Source organism: Arachis hypogaea, chromosome 10, assembly GCF_003086295.3.
Source record: "Arachis hypogaea cultivar Tifrunner chromosome 10, arahy.Tifrunner.gnm2.J5K5, whole genome shotgun sequence".
Classification (NCBI taxonomy): domain Eukaryota; kingdom Viridiplantae; phylum Streptophyta; class Magnoliopsida; order Fabales; family Fabaceae; genus Arachis; species Arachis hypogaea.
Window position 1 is genome coordinate 111,107,909 of NC_092045.1, and position 18,567 is coordinate 111,126,475.

At 30.8% G+C, this 18,567-nt stretch overlaps 1 protein-coding gene and 1 long non-coding RNA gene across 2 annotated transcripts; one reads left to right on the top strand and one right to left on the bottom strand.

The window, feature by feature from the left end:
• The first annotated feature begins 4,674 nt into the window (after positions 1-4,674).
• Positions 4,675-15,597, top strand: LOC140175905 (uncharacterized). The gene is made up of 3 exons (XR_011866930.1): positions 4,675-6,159; positions 8,419-8,494; positions 15,502-15,597. It is a non-coding gene; the product is annotated as an uncharacterized lncRNA (long non-coding RNA).
• Positions 15,598-16,640: 1,043 nt separating this feature from the next.
• LOC140175767 (F-box/kelch-repeat protein At3g23880-like) lies at positions 16,641-17,789 on the bottom strand. The gene has a single exon (XM_072204319.1). It carries the CDS (start codon positions 17,787-17,789, stop codon positions 16,641-16,643), a length of 1,149 nt encoding a protein of 382 aa, XP_072060420.1.
• Between the last annotated feature and the right edge of the window lie 778 nt (positions 17,790-18,567).

Genomic DNA, 18,567 nt, shown 5'->3' on the forward strand with positions numbered 1-18,567 from the left:
ATGAAATCACTTCTCAAAAAATTTAAATTAATAGGTGATTGATGATATCTCTAATACACTCTCTTACAAAAGAGCCTCTTTTTGAAAATTTTCGGTCATAAAAATTCTTTATATTATATCAAAAAATTATTTTTTTTAAATTTAAATTAATAGGATGAATAGTTATATCTTTATCGGTGACAATTACCCAAAGCTTGCAATATAGAACTATTTGTGGACATGTGGTTCTGATTATTCTTGGCTTCTAGTATTTACAGCAAAGGCACGTTTTACACTTATTGAACAAAAGAAGGGAATGCTGTCATCCTTAGTTTTAAAGTCTAGCTTTGCGGGTTCCTCAAGTAACAGGATCCATGGCCAAATTAAATATCAAGTCACAATTTGTGAAGAAAACTATATATATGACCAAGTCTTAGATTTGATGTTGTAAAGAAAATTGCCACTCATCTCATGGATGCATGGTTCTTCTCCTATAAGCATGGTTGTTGTCTTGCACTTTGCTTGTTTCAAAAGGACATAATAAGAAGCAAAAGTTTATTTTATATAACTTTTATCATATATACTTTATAAATTTTAATTGTTCATATAGTACAAACACTAATTGAAAGTAAGCTAAAGCCTAAAGGCGATTTTTTTCATCATTTATCATGCATTAATTAATGAATATATCAAAGCATTTTATTCTACCTTTTTTTTTTCCTTTCTTTATTTATAGTATTCCTCACTAACTCATCAAGCAATGTCACAAAGGCAAAGAATTGTGGCACGGTAGATAGCCATAGATTTTGGGAGAGTGATTTTTCAATAACAATTGACAACATATGTTAATAAAGTAAGGTCACTTATTGGTATCAAATATGTTGATGCAAATATCTACCATTCATTTTGTATACCTTCACCTAGGGACATACAATTTCAGGTTGAGAAATACATATTTAGTATTTTATAAAAAGTATTTATTATTGTACTATAAATAAATTTGATTATTCGTCTATTTGATGATTTGATTATTATAATATAACAAATTTGATTATTTTGGTGACTAATTATTTAATTAAAAAATGTGTAAATTGATATATGTAAATAATAAATAAAAAATGTTAGGTGAATAAGATATTTTTATAATTAAGTTTAACTAAGTATTTTTTTTTTCTTTTTATGTGTCTCTTTTAATTAATTTTTATTATACCAATAAATTATAAGACCAACTTGATCGAATTTAATTACTAAAATAATTTGATCATGTAACATCACTTTATATAATAAATATGTAATAGTTAATTTTAGTGGTTGATTTTAATATTTTTGTTCACACAAATAAAAATTGGTTAGTCGTCCGTTAGTTGTCATTAGACGAAAAATTCTTAGAATAAATATTTAAAAATCCTCTAAAATTATTTCTATATTATTTTAAAGGGAGACTAACTTGTTGTAAAGTATATATTTTTGAAAATTTAATTATTTTATAATAAAATTTGTTAACGACTTATTTATTCAATATACATGTTAGAAAATTAGTTAAAAGTAACACAAAAAGTCAAAAACTAATTTATCTGACAAAAATAATTCTCAAAAATTTTTTAAAAATAAAAATTTATTAAAAATTAAACCAAAAGGTCCTATATAAAATTTATTAAGGACTAATATGGGTATTCATTATTCAATCAAACTCTTCAAACCAAATAACTCCTCAAGGACAAAAGGGAGACCACCGTATGAATGATTAAATTGTACATTCTGACAAAATAAATAAATAAACTGAATGTACTGGAAAATCACTTATTTTTGTTGTCTCGGTTGTCACCTAGCACAGATCTTAATATTTGATGTAAGATTCGGCTATGTTATTTTCTCGATGGAATTACACAGGTTAAGAACGAAGCTATGTCACTTTGAATTAGAAACCCCCACGTACAGTAATTGTGTTTAATCACATGTGCAAGTTCATTTCATCTTGTGTGTGTTTTCAGTCTATTATTATTATTATTATTATTATTATTATTATTATTATTATTATTATTGGTTGTTTTATCTTTTATTTTCCGAAAATATGTGCTAGTAATGGAGGAAGACCTTATTCTATTCCTTTAATAACGAAAAGGAATAGGAAAAAGAATGGTGGAATAAAATGTAACTAAAATATGATAATATGATTGGTTCAAAACCAAAATTATTATTTTTTGAGTAATGCTAGGAATTAAAAGGGTATTAGTCAAAAACTAGCCAAATATATTTGGGTGAATCCAAAATCTCTACGAGTTAATATATATAGATGTTTCTTCTGCTAAGTATCAGAATGTTTCTTTTTCATACTAAATTGATGTTCTTTTATATATTTTTCGAATTTTTTTGTATTACAAATGTGAATGTCTCTATTTCTTTAAAATTTCATAATTTTTTTAAAATTATAACTGGATATTTCTTTTGTTAAGTATTAAGATGTTTTTTTTCATATTAAATGAATGTTTTTTTATATTTATGTAATTGTTTAAAAATTCCTTTTGACTAAGATCAAGTATGTAATTTGCAGTCAACACCATTCTCTTCAACCACCCGTTCATCCTTTCAAAACTACATCCAAAACCAAATCCCCACCCCAACTGAGAGCCCCCCTCCTCTGTCCACCTCCCTTCATCTCTTATACTTCTTTTTTTGTTTAGTCCAGCTAAAATACAGAAACGAAAAAAAGAAAAATTTAGTATTATTTTTTATTTTCTTTTATTTAAATTTCTGCATCTCTTTCTTGGTTGCTGGCGGTGCCGGGAGCATACAGTTGCAGTGCTGGCAGCAAGTTCTATAGGCTGCGGTAGAGATTTGGACGAGATGATAACTGACACCTTGCAGCACATACTCTGTTACAGAGGAGTGAGTTCCGGTGAGGAGGCAGAGAGAGCCTGAGAGAGAGAGATTTGTGTGTGTGATTGTTGAAGGTGAGTTGATTAATACGAGAGAGAAGAGGAAAGTTTTTATAGTTTTAATTAGGTTTTAATTAAGTTTTAAATTTTGAATTTAAAAAATTTAAAATTAATTAATTATTAATATAAATTAATGTGTTTTTGTTTAGTTTTTGGCTGGTAACTTTTTGGTTCCATATATTTTTTCTTATTTTTTAAGCGGAATTGGATTCCCCTCAAATGTTTTTGTACTAGATTCTTTTAGATAAATTTTTTTTTTTGAAGTTTAGTCTATTTCTGTAGCTTTGTCTACAATTTATCATCTTTGTTAATATTCGATCTTAAGTCTCAGATCTAAAATATCATGCTAATATAACTAATTGCTTTAACTCAATGTTGGAATAACAATTTATTTATTTAACAACTTTTTTATCTTAGTGATTTTAATCGTTGGTGGTAAAAAAAAAGGCTCCTCTATTTTTATCTCGAAGTTTTTTTCAGTTAAAATTTATCATAAAGAGAAAAAGAAATTGAAAAGTGGAAACGGAGTAATCAAATTGGGGGAAGAAAAAAAAACACTACAACTTAAAGGATCTAATACCTTTAAGTTTGGAGGAAAGGAGGGATGTTATGTTAAGGCCAATTTCCTTTTGCCAAAATTTAAAAGTAGAATAAATGGAGTTTATTTAGATTTTATATTTGCAGAATTTTATATTTTTAAATTTATTATTCTAATATTTATTCCATTAACTTCAAATGTTGAGCTATAATTTAATTATCAGAAACTAAATAAATAAATAATGGAGTCTTTTTTTTTGGACATAAATATTGATGATTTCAGACATGATGTGTCTCTTTGGTATCAATTTTTATTTTTGGTCAGATCTCCTTGGTAATTTCTGTATGAATTTAAGGTTTCTTATTTTTTTGGTAATTTTTGTTTTTTTGATAATTGAATTTAAGGTTTCTATATACTATAGACCCATTTAATTTATTTTTGGTATAGGCCCATTAAAGAATAGGTTTTTTGCTTCAACATGGATTGTTAGGTGGCACAAAAATGGTGTCTACCCAACAGAGGCTACACGCCTACACCAAAATTTTAAAGACTAGTCCAATTGCCCGCGCGTTGCGCGGTAATAACTGCTAGAAAAACAGAGATTATACATCAACTAAACCAAATAATATGAATTCGCTAATAATCCATTCTTATAAATTTTCTTTTAATTTTAAAAAAATTTAATGTAGTCTTTTATTTATACATTATACAAAGTTTGGTTATATAAATTTTTTTATTGGAAACAATTTTTTTAACTGTCATATTTATTAATTGTTTAAAAAAGACTAACTGTCACATATAAATAGAAAAAAAATTTGAGAAAAAATATTTAACCATAATTATAGGATATACACAACTTTCGTTAATTGCTTGTATATATTTATAAATTTATTTTATAAAAAGTAGCTAACCAATATTTTATACACATGTTTATTTAGGAATTTAATATTGACATAATAAATAATTATAAAAATTTTCATCCCATAAAAATGACAACCTCATGTTTTCGCTATTAGCAAATGATGGTGAACCGCACAGGTTTGATAAAAAGTTGTGAACCGGAGTGTTTGAAAAATCCGGACCAATTGGATATTTTAATTATTTTTTAAAGCTAATATAAAAAACCCTAGTCTGAACTCTGGAGCCCAACTCACCAAAAAAGCCTCTCCGACTCACTGACTTCTATCTATTCCTAACGGCACATAGCCACACACAAACCACAGATCTGGGCGCTGGATCTCACCTTGACATCGCCGCCAACGCATGCTAACCGTCGCCGCCGCGGCTTTCTTCTACTCTCGTGGCTGTGCTTTCCTGCTTCTTCCTCATCAGATCTTGTTGTCGCCCATCGTCGCCATCACTGAACCTAACGCCCTGCCTCAGTCCTCCTTCTCTTCTCGGCTTCTCGTGTATCGCGCCTCCCTCCGCCTCTGTAGGGGGTTGTTGCTGCTCGTCTCTCATCTTTGGATGTTGTTGCTGCACGCTGACCTGCGTCATGGATTTTGTCATTTGTCTCTGCCCGTTGGCAGACCACCGAAGGTTACTTAATCTTTTTGCCGTGAGAATTGAATTTGTGAATTTGTTGTATGGGAGATTTGATAATTACCAAACTTATTCTACAGATATCTGATTTTGTGTTGGTTGGCTAATTTTGAATTGCGAAAGAAAATGTTTGGTGATTGGTATCTAGTTATTTAATTTTACTTCGATGTTATGATATAATGATTATGCTAAAGTGCTAATACAAATAATAAACATGTACCTTATTTTCAAATTTGATTTAGAGGGCACTGGAAATCACCATTGTTTGAATTGATTGTTGAGTGGTTCTAATTGATTGTTAATTGTTAATATACTCGATCGTTACAATACGATTATTGATTGCCTAATTAGGCATCGTTGCCAATTGAAAAATATTGATTGTGAATGTGACCGTATGATTAGAATTAAATAATATTTTCTATTAGAATTGATTGATAACTGTTAATAGATGGATAGAATTGATTAGTAATTGCTTGATTGATTAATTTTAAATCGATAATAAACTCTGTTGCTTCTTTCAAATAACTAATTTCTTAATTGAAATTGATATTTTTCAGTTTCTCCTTCAGATCTTCACATAAAAGATATTGAATTATTCTAGTAATATATGTATGTTATGCACTTTCTAATTTTGTTAATAACATAAAAGTTATGCGTGTTTGTTGTGATTATGTGAAAAGAAACTGATCGTAACTTTTTGTATGTCACATCAGTGATTTGTGATTTTGCTTTACGAATGCAATAATCATAGCACAAAGGCCACACATATATTTTCGGAAGATCTCCTTGAAAAGTTTGAGTTGTTAATTGTAATTGCTATATTTCTCCTTGGTTGGTTGAGTTTAGAATTATGGAATAACAATGAGAGGTGTTTCGGAATATCTAGGTATATAAAATGAATAACAAAAATTATAATCCCAGCAATTTCCAAAATATTTCAATATTCACATCTTCATATATTTTTGTTAAGTAGTTTGGAATTAATTGCATTATTTACTGTTTGGGATCTGTATCTGTACCCATCTTGTTCAGGGATCTAACTGTTTTTTTTACTGTATTTAACTTTTTTTTTAACCTTCCTCCCGAGTTGAATTCCTCACGACCTGGCTGAAAGCATCTGCTGTTTCCCTCGGTAAAGTTTCTCTTGTATATCTCGACTAAAAGGTATTGCATTATTCCTACTAATATATATATCTTACGCACATTCTAATGTCGTTAATAATAATAATAAATATTTGTAAAAAAAGTGATTCTGTAAGTTTTTTTTAATGTACATATAAGTGGTCTGTAAGTTTCCTTTTCGATAATCCTATAAAAAAACTCATACGGACAAAATTTTTTTGTTGCGGAAATTTAAAGAATAGTTTAAAAATTCATTCAACGTGAGAAAAGCAAATACTTACTGAGGAGTGCTAGGGGCCAGCAACTTTTGTGTTTTGTAACCATTTGTTGGCCATCAATAGTATTTTTTATGGTGTGAGATTACATTTAACGGTAGAAGATCACTCACTTTTCTTTTGATGGTTAAGTGCTGGCCGCAAAACATAAAAATTGCTGGCCTCCTAGATATTTTCATACTTAAAATCACTATTTTATTTATTTAGCTGTACCTACCTGATATGTATTTTCTTTCGAGAAATATATCTATAGATGGAAAGATATTTATTAGTGAATTACTGGTTGGTGTATTAATTTTTGGCTATAGAGTAGTTATATATATTCATTATTTATTAGTGAGAAAAGCAAATACTGAGAAATCACTATTTAATTTATTTAGCTGTCCCTACCTAATATGTATTTTCTTTCCAAAAATATATTTATACACGAAATGATTTATATTATTAGTGAATCTGTTTTAGTGACTGGCTTTGACACCCATCTAAATCTGAAACACAAATATAAATTTTTTGAATGTGAAAGAAGTTAATTGTACAATTTTAAATTTCATTGTATATCTTTTTTTCATTGATATATTTAGAAATGATGTTATACGAATAATTGTTTTGATATAAAATTCGTGTAATAATTTATGGTTGTATATTTTCTTCCATCTCTATCTCTATATTCATTTCTCACACCAAAATGTCCTCCATTGTATATTCTTCTTATATTATGACTGATGAGCTATTTAATTTTTAATTGTAATTGTAGTTTGGTTTTAATGAGTTAACTTTAAAGCTGAGGATCATCATCATTATGAATATACACTCGCGCAAGATTTGGGTTAGAGGTCTTAAATTTTTTGTGAGCGGGCAACATGAAAAATATAAATTAAGAGAGAAAAAATTGAAAATTAAGATGGACTCAAGTAAAAAATTAGAGACTTAGAATTTACAAATTATTAATTTGGGGAGGCTATTGCCCTCTTATTAACGTAGCTCCGTTACTGGATTTAATGATTTCATTTTAATTTTAAAAAATTCTGTAATTGTTTCATACGACAAATATGGATCTCCAATAAAAATTTTTATTTCATTGAAAGCATTATATTTTTTTCGACCAATAAATTTAATTCAATTTGCTCGTATAAATACTTTTTTTGCAATCTTGTTTTTGATAATCTCCAAAAATCAAAATACTAATAAGCAATCGTTTGTTTCGTTCAATTTGTTAATTTATGCTAATTATTATTATTTTTATACACGCATATGATTTTTTGGGGGCTTTGAGCCACTATTTTAAATGTCTCAAAAAAAACATTTTTACATAAACTACTCAACAACGCATATGATTTTTTTTCTTGGCTTTGAGCCACTATTCTAAATGTCTCAAATAAAAAAAAATTGTTTTACATAATAAACTCAACAATTATTTACTTTGTAATACTATATGAGTAGCAATTAAATAGTAGATAGTTTACTAAAAAATTGTTTTTGGTAAAAGTAGTGTTATAATGTAACGCTATAACTTAACAAATTAAAAATATTATTCTGAATTAAACTATTGATGACATAATTGTCATGGCATTTTTTGTTTAAATTTTCAACAACTTTATGTCGTATTTTTTAATAACAGTTTATACAGTTCATTCATGTTTTTACAGTGAGATATTATATAATTGAAAAAAAAGAATCAACGACTACTATGACATGTTTTCTGAAACACAAATTTAAAATGTCAGTTAAAAAACTTTACCTGGCGTTTTCACATTTAATCAAACCACCTAAAAAAATTTTATAAGTAAATCATACATGATTTTTTATTAATTAAGCCGTTGATAGATGTTAAGTTGCTTCTGGTTATTTTATTATTCTTGAGATTATATTACAAAGTAGAGAGATGTTAAGCTACTATAGTTATGATGGTTAATATGATCCTGCATATTTTGAGTATCTGTTCTATTACTGAACTCAGTTGTAAACTTGTCGCTTTATTCTTCTTCAGACTAACATGGTTTTAACACTATGATTTTGTCTATGCTAGATAATTCCTAATAAACAGTGAGCAACAGGAAGCATTGCATGTCAAGATGCTGATATGATACATATCTACATATAAGGTTAGTGAGTCAAGATATGCTTGATTTATTTAGACATCAAATAATTTCTTGGCTTTATCTCAATTATAATATGTTTGTTTCTGGTGGATAATCTTGCATGAGTATGTTATTTTGTATTTTGAAATAGATATAAACTTCATAGAATTAAGTATATCAATAGATATCATATATTGTGAATGATACTAAGATTATAAAATACATGTAACTATCATAAGTTAAAAGATAGGATAAATTCGACCTTAAAAATCTTAGAAGAAACAACCTTGAGAAGTCATTAAAAGAAGCTTTTGCTAATAACAATAAAGCAATAAAACATATGCTTAAAACAAAAAAAATGTCAAATCTAAGATTATATTAGCACCTTTCTATAAACAAAAGTCTTCCTTCTTCGGCGTGATAGGTTTCCTGTGATAAAATTAAAAAATAGTCATAATAAATATTCATATCACAATAAAACTTTTGAAAGGGAATAAAATACATTCGAAATATTACCTTCAATCCAGATTTCTAAAAACTTCATTATAGACAACATTATCAGTCACAGTTGACTCTTTTCCTGCTTCATTAGAAATTAGTATCTTGAGACCTTGTCTAGTTGTTACTCGAGAAAGAGCCACGTACAGTTGACCGTGGCTAAAAACAGGCTTCCTTAAAAGTAAGCTCACATTAGATAACGATTGACCTTGACTCTTATTTATGGTCATAGCATAGGAAACCATTATAGGAAACTGTCTTCGATTAAATTTAAAGGGGATCCTATGATCAGAAGGGGACAGGTTCATACGTGGTATGAACACTTTTTGTCCTGCATTATTACCAGTAATTACTTTGGCTTCAATAATTCGTTTCCCAAGCTGAGTAACAATCAAACGTGTCCCATTGCATAAACCCGAAGAATGATCAATGTTTCTAAGAAGCATAATCGGTATACCAACCTTCAATTTGATTTCGTGGTTTGGAAGACCGGAAGACTTGAGACCATTGAGAAATTCAGGGGTGTGAACAGCTGCAGCAACATCTGTTTGTGTCTCGGACTTGCAAGCCATATCAGCACTGAAGTAAGAAACATGCTGTCTTTGATTAATCTTCATCATATATTCATTAATCTCATCTACAGTCTGAAGTGTTGGTGCCAAGACGGCTCTATCTTGTAAATTCTTCTCGTCATCTGGATCCTCAATGTAATTCTTGAATGTAGATGTTACAACAGCTTCAACTGGATTATTCCAATCTTTTATCAAGATGTCATCTGGAATTTTGATTCTACCAATACCATCAGAAATCTCACCGATCTTTCCATCTCCTATCTTCAATAACCAATCTGCAAACTCCCTTAAGCTTTGATCAGATCCTTCAATGTTGTTAGATCCCTTTAATCTCATGTTTTGAGTCAACTTCAACACCTTACAATGATCCCACAAATAAGATGAATTGATGGTTGCATTAACTACATCTTGTCTCGAACCTTTCGGTATTACGGGTAAAATCTGTCGAAAATCACCTCCAAACACAACTGTTTTACCGCCAAATGGTAGATTTTCACTATTGGAGTTCACAATCTTAAGCAAATCTCTCATGGTACGATCAAGAGCTTCAAAACAAAATTTATTGACCATTGGAGCTTCATCCCATATAATCAACTTAGATTTCACTATCAACTCGGCTAATTGGCTTCCTTGTCTAATGTTGCAAGTTGAAAATTGGTCAACATTTAAAGGGATTGCAAATCTAGAATGAGCCGTTCTACCGCCAGGAATTAGCAAAGAGGCTATACCGCTAGAAGCAACTGTTAATACAATTTGGCCTCTTGAACGCAAAGATGCAGCAAGAGTTTGCCATATGAATGTTTTCCCTGTACCACCATAGCCATATAGAAAGTATAAACCACCCTCACCCCGGTCGACACTGTTGATAATAGTATCGTAAACATTCTTTTGCTCAGTGGTCATCTTGGCAAGATTTAATAAATACTTTGACCCTAAGTCTTGTCTGTCGTACAACAGTTCGTCATTGATTAGGTTATTATTTGAAAGATCGCAAGACATCCCATCCTCATAATTAATGTTAGGAAAAGGCATGTCAGGGTAGTCCATTAGACTACGATTATTCCTCTTGAGAATTGTCTCAACTTCTATGAGAGTGAGATTTAACAACTCATTGTCGGATATTGTTAGTCCTACATTAAAAAAAAATCAAGTGCAAACATTGATATAGAAATATGTCATTTGAAAATTAGAAAAATCTAGAAGCAAGTTAATACCTGGATGGTTAAGTAGTCTTCTTCTATTATGAAGTATACCATCGGAGAGTATTTTCCATGTCTTCTCCCAAACATATAGGGGTCTAGTCATTGAGTTAGAAAACAAAAGAGTGGCAAATAGATTCCTAAGGTACTCGCCAGAACCCCAAATGCTTGCTTCTTCAATTGCTTCAATATATTCCCTGTCATCATCCAACAAACCGCGAGCAAAACATGCCTCCCGAAATGATTTGTAAACAACACCATTGTATGTTCGAATGTCCTCATAACTTGTTGGTCCTTTCACCAAATTGAGAAGTATCCTAAGATAATATGACTCCCCCGAAGAAGGAGGAACAAAATAAACACGACCAATTACATGATGTGACCTTCTTCGATGCCATTTCTTGGAATTAGCATTCCATACAAATTTGGAAGGAAAGTCTACATAGCTCAACTGTTTTGCTTCCTCGAATTCACGATTTGCTTCAAACCATGCCAAGAACATGGACTGATTGATAGTTGGCCTTTCGACCACATCTTTTAATGATTCGTGATCTTTGAATAAAACAATCTGTTCGCTTGGCAAGTGAAAAGGTAGGCGGATGACTGCTGGGTACCTGTAATGGATATCATATCCCATAATTCGCCAAGCTGCTTCGCATGGAGATAAATACCTACAATCATAGTACATCTTTATCTCGTCAATCTCATCACATAATGATTCTGTAGACCCCTCGCGGTAAAAAGAAGCAGTAACACGGTCATGACCCTTATTAACATACTTGAATAAATATTTAATTGACCTAGATTGATTGCACCACTCAACATTGATGTGAGCACCATATTTTAACAATAAACTTCGATTGTGTGGAACAACCCATCTGTTATCTAATTCAACCCCAGATTTCTTTATAGTTCTCCCAGTGTCTCTGCGGCGATAAACGGGATATCCATCATCATCAATAGAAGTGGAATCAACAAAACGCTTAGGAAAATTCCTCAAGCACCTACCATTGTCCATACATGGTGAATCCTTTAAGGAAGCTCCACATGGACCATGAATCATCAAGTTACTGACTGCATCATAGTACTTTGCATCAACGCTTTTATCTGGTATTTCCGCAGATATAATGTTATCAATATCATCAGGAGTAGGGTACTTGTCCCCTTCATGAAGAAATAACAATATATGTGCATGAGGCAAACCACGCTTCTGGAATTCAATAGTGTATACCACTGTGAAAAGAACAAATAATAGTTAATAAGACTTTAATTTGTATAAAAAGTTTGTCATTATGTTGTTACAAAATGTAACTAATTTATCTAACCGACTAAATTACTTAAAAAAATACCTGCAACGACCCTTCCAAATAACATATTCACACGAAGATCTTTAATCAAGGTATCTAGCTTCATTTTAAACATTCTACATACAATGCCAGGCCTGTCTTCAGCTTTTAGTCCCCTTGTAGACAAATGATCCACTATTTCTGGCCATTTAGGATTGCATGTAAAGGTCAAGAATAAATCTGGATAACCAACTTTGGTACAAATTGCCATGGCATCTTGATAATTCTGAATCATGTATCTAGGACCTCCAACAAAAGTTGCTGGTAAGACTATACGTCTACCGTGCGTAGTTGCAGAATTATCTCCATTCACAACAGCTTCACATATACCTTTGTAGAGATCACACCGTACATTTTCCTGGTGAAAACGATAGTAATTTAGTCGAGATGATTCGATCATTGAGTAAGCATCTACTATGAATTGTTGGAATAGTCGTCTAGAATAAAGCAAAGGAGAACCGTCCGAGAATCTTTCCTGAATATAAAATGCAAAATAGTCCCTCATGGTTACGCACTTTTCTTCGTTGTCATTCTTTCTTTTAATGCGATTAAGTGGTATATGCTCTCGAAACCCATCCTCTCCGTATGGAAACAAAATTGGATACTGTAATCCAAGATAAGATGGATTGAGTTCAGTTATACGCTGAAGAGATCCACTTCGGGTTTGAACAACAATATCTCTCTCCGTTCGTGATGCATCAAAATCACCCACAATTAATCCAGCCACTTCTGATACTGAGGGCAAATTATATCTTCTTCCATCTCGTCCTCTCTTACCAATAAGCCTAAGCTTAACATTTTTTTGAGTTCCATTGTTCAAAGAGTCTCTAACCATGCGAAATGACTTTACCAACACATTATCTTTATCAAGCATCTCCTTCAGTTCTTGGACAATTAGCATATCAACTTTGCTCCTATGATCATTTCCACTGTCCAAAATTGAATCACTGCTTTATTATATGGTTCATGAAATTGTTAAACTCGATTAAGGACTAACTTTAATGTCTATAATTAGATAAACCCTACTAAAATACTAAAAGAAATATAATCAGTGATTATTTCTTAATTTTAAATCATGTTTAATTCACTTTATAAAGAAAAGAAATCATATTAATATATCTTGATTGAGCACCCTTAACAATGCAAAAAGACAAATAAATCTAATAAATTAAATTTATTAATTGAATGAAATTTAACAGAGATACACCACTAAGAATATATACCTTACAACTTGGATTCTGTTAGATATCTCATTGTCTGTGTCATATATATATAATTGAGCAAATTTAGCAGTTGATCCTTCAGGGGGAATAAGACTGCCAAGAAGGTGGTAGTTTTGTCCACATAGTATAAATGTTGGTGGACCTCTGCCTCGATTAATGACTTTGTCGACTTTACCACCCAAAGATGTGAATGCAAACATGCTATTGTATGTTCGAAGATTCTCACAAAAGTTCTTGCTTCTATCATCGTTATTCCACATTAGACGTTGAAGAATAGGAGGAGGTTCTTTCGGTTGAGGCAACTGAACCTGACCTCCTCTACAACACAGCGTGTACTTAGGAATAGTTGCATTATAATGTTTTCCAATTCTTTCATCATACCAAAAGAGAGCATTACAAAATTCACACTCATAGATGCATTCACCATGGTTAATATATTCTGCAACATACACACATGATAAAATAGAAATCCGAGTTAAATTCTTGCTATTTTTTAATTCAATAATTAATAACTATAAGTACGACTTGTGAGACCAACCTTATTAAGAGCATATGTGAATCTAAATTTAGTAACCTTAGTCTATTTTTACTAATTACTATAATATCACAATAATTTATTGCAGTTTAACAATGGAAACCACATTACCTTCTGTATATACCGAATTGTTGCACGCTGTCTCCTCGCCTAAGAACAAACATTAAAAAATTAGAGGATTAACTAAAAGTTAAAGTGTCTGTACACTAAAGATGGAAATTAATTACCGATTCCTTCTAACAACATATCTGTTACATTGACAGCCCCATTATTTAATGTTTCATCAGCTGTTAGCAAAGGATCTTCTGCATTGAGTGATATACCAAATTTAAATACAGAATTTATTAATTCGTGTAACTAAAAGCCAATATAATCTAAAAATAAATGTATTAATGCAAAGTTTCATAATAGAGATGTCAAGTATTTTACCTTCCAAGATTGATGAATTCCTATTGCTTAAACAATCATTGGTTTGAGAATGTATCGGGAAAATGTTCTTAGGATGTATCGGTTCCTGAGCTGTGATAGCAGTCAAAGTGCTCTGCATTGTCAATCCCACATGCAAATCATCTGCTTTCTTTGAAACATAGTTCTGCGTCTGATCTATAATGGAGAATAATACATCGTCAAAATAAACAAAATCTTCAATCTGATGCAAGGTTACAAAGTTTTTTCACTAAACATAGGGATTTATACTTACCGTGATGACCTTTACTTGTACTGTTGCTACTCTGTACATTTCCATCCCTAAAAAATAAGTCTCCAATCCTAGCTCTTTTGCATCTCAAATCTATTAACTTATAAATGACAAATAATAAGATTATTACACAAAAACCAAGTACCAAGTTCTTATAATTATGCAATAATAATTATATGAATAAACAACGACTAACTGACCATTTGGAGAGCCTTTAGTCTGATTAATGGTTGATTCACAAATCTCTTCCGATGGATCACATTGACATCCCTGACCATCTTTTGAAAGTATGTGTTCTGGAGTATAATTTTCATGTATGTTTTTTATGCTTTTCACATTTGATATTGCAAATGAGACTGAATATGTGTCATAAGTAACTTGATTTTCGAAATTATTGAACTTATGAAAAAGCTAACACCAGAATGAAATTCCATAAGACTTGCACAGGTTATTTCATTGATATCAAACATCTAAGTTATTCCAATAATCCAAGTATATATCTCACTAAGTTCCTAATATTTTGATTCAAAACATTCATGGTAGCATTCAAAAAAAGGATTCTTTATCATGTTCAAAACACTTGAATTTACATATAGTAAGCTGAAAACAATCAATTACCTTGATTGTCTTGTTTAGATGAAGAGTTTGAACCAAAAATCATAGGTCTAATTACATTGAGAGAAGAGCTTATATCTTTCAAAGCTGGCCGTCTAGCAGCTCCTGATAGATAACATTAAGGATACAAAGTGAATCTAAAGATATTTATAATACAATCTATCAAAGATTTTAAGTGGAGAAATAAACTATATATATAATACCAATTTGACCTTTGATAGAAAACTGTTTAGCACGGTTTTGGATTAGAAATTCCTTCCTTTTGGCCCTTGCTGTTCTGCATAATTCCTTGTCCATAGTGTGAAATTGAAAACTCTTTTCTGACAGAATGGTTTATGTTGTTTAGGGACCTGCTGATGTGAGTGCCATATTTACATTGAAAGGAGCTTCATAAAGGTGGACTAAATAACAACAACGTACAAAGAGAGCTCCACAAACAGGTCCTTGCTAAAATTACTCACTTTTATTTCAAGTATAAATAATACTAAATGAGAACTTAATATATTCAGAATTCAGATATATTGTGGTTAGCAGAAATATATATGGGTCTCAAAATTTCAAATCATTGACTTCTTTATGATGTCCGTCATTTGTTATTTTAATTTTAATAATTAAAAATGTAGCTTAGCATGAAACTTCTTCCCTGACACCCAACCTAACTATGACACACAACCTAACTATAGTGATTGCTCCTAAGCAATAGATGATGCTATTACATAGAAACTTGTGGCAACTATGATCCAAAAAATTTGGGATTTGTTAAATCATTTCTATGTGTAGATCATAGCATATCTATGAGTTTCGTATTGAAATCTTAGTAGCATCTAAAAGGCTGGATTTGAAAAATATCTTTTATATATATCTAGTAGCTTGTTCTATTATAATATATTATCTATTAATATGTATCAAGTACCGAAACTTATATTATCTATTATTAATATGTATTATAATATATTTCAAGTACCGAAACTTATTATAATAACTGAAAGTTCTGTGTTGCTAATGAAATTCAAATCTAATTTCAACTAAAACAAATGAATATTAGAGGGGTAAATCTAATATAAGATGCCTCATAAGCAAACCCAAATTGAATAGGTGAATTCAAAACACAACAACTAAAGATATATTGCACGGGAACATAGAGAAAATCCATTAAAATAACACAATACATAACCCAGACTGAAATATAGATTGATAACAGCAACACTAACTGCTCTAAGGATTAAAAGACATAAAATTAAATATTAAGGATTGAACATCCCTTGCAATAATAAGCTTAAGGACTTGATCTCGATCTCTTCCATCCAAGTTCTGTAGAATAACTCTTTGCTCTGATTTTTTTTAATGTTCAAACTCTTCAATATATTGCACAGGAACACATAGAGAAAATCCATTAAAATAACACAATACATAACCCAGACTGAAATATAGATTGATAACAGCAACACTAATTGCTCTAAGGATTAAAAGACATAAAATTAAATATTAAGGATTTAACATCCCTTGCAATAATAAGCTTAAGGACTTGATCTCGATCTCTTCCATCCAAGTTCTGTAGAATAACTCTTTGCTCTGATTTTTTTTAATGTTCAGACTCTTCAAACAAATCTCAGTATTATGACGATCATTGATCCTCATAAGGTTGCTTCTGTGCTCCATTAGCATAATGATCTGATCTCCAATAAAAATATTAGGGTTAAATCCGATGCTGATTGGATTAATGCTGAGTATGTTTTGCCACATCTTTTTCCTGGATGCATTGGTGTCTAATTTCCATATCCCGATCTTATCATCTTGACATGTACTATCATATGAAATATAGCAGACCTTATCATTAAAAGCCGAAAGATATTGGAACTTCTTCTTGGCTATCTTCGGGATTGTGTACCGATTAAGCTGGCCTGATTTTAATTCATAACACACAACACAAAGTGGATGGATATAGTCCTCACCAACCCAATTAATCCAGAACACAACACCATTCAGCCATACGCTATTCGGCCCTAACTTCTGAATTACTTTGTCTTCGATGACATGCTCAGTCCAGTCGTTCATTCGAGAATCGTAAAATGTGAACTCCAGCCTCCTGTCTCGAAAACTCCTCTTATAAGCGTGAACTACATAGTACTGATCAATGCCACTTGTATATCCAAAATTATATATACAAACAGCATGCAAAGAACGAACTGATCCAGGATCTTTTAAAATTCGTGTTCGCCTTGTTAGAGGATTCCACAGCATGATCTCGGATGGGAGTCCATGAAGGCTGTACCTCAAACACACCAACCCATTGTCACACCCAATGACACTCCACCATCCAAAATCGGATGTATTGAATGGTAACCTAATAGGTGTAGTGGCTTGAGATTCTCCATGAATGCTTGTAAGCCAATCACGCCCGATTTCCCACGGAGGAAAACCAAATGTTAAGAGAATGCTGAAATGCCTACCTTTGGTTGCAAAAAAATTTCTCTTCACAAATTGATAGGAAGATAATTGGCGGTACCATTGTTTGCTCAAACATCTGCACCTCGCAACAGTCTTTGGCTCGGTCTTCACCAAGATCTCCATTAGGACATCTTCAGGCAAATCTTTCTTTGTAGATGAAGTTTGATGTGTATTGTTAATGGACATTTTTACACTAAAACAGAATATCGAAGTGATAGAACCACACCTCATAATTCAAAAAATAATGTGCTGCTGTTGGAGAAATTTAGTGAATTTATATAAGTATGCCCGAGTCTATGATAATTGTTAAATAAATATTTTTAGCTGAGCTATAGGGCTAATGTGATTTTTTCTACAAAGCTTTCTAATAATATATTATACTTGAGGTAGAAGGAAATGATGAGGTTTAAGGAGTACAACCTATGAAATCTCTTTTGTGATTATTGGAGCTTGTGGTGTGCTCTGTAGATCAATAGTAGTTATCCAACTATGGTTAAATAATGGATATTACTTTTTACTCATAAATCTTTATTGTATGTTACTATACTAAAATTTTTAATATGAATTTTTTTACATCCATTTTTTTAAAGGACTTTTTAAGATTTTAAAACAGATATTTTTTATTCAGGATTGGCTTCTAGAAAAATAGCATTTTTTATACATCAATTTATATAGATTTAACTAATTTATCTATTCTCTCCACTTACAAAAGTTTTTAAATAAATTATCCATGAATTTAAACAACTTCTTTCTCTGATGAATATTTTTTATACCTATAAATTCTTTATTTTATATAAATACATATTTAGATTTATTTGAAAAAATTTTCTCTAAAGGTTAATTGATATGAAATATTACTTTTTTTTAAAAAATAGGTATCCATTTTATTTTTTAAATTTACTTAATATATCTAAACAAAATAATTATTGGAATAGATTAATTTCTTGAATTTAAAAGATTACAA

What these genes read in the sequence shown, in the direction of transcription:
- LOC140175767 (XM_072204319.1), bottom strand. Translation starts at nt 17,789, where the DNA reads ATGTCCATTAACAATACACATCAAACTTCATCTACAAAGAAAGATTTG.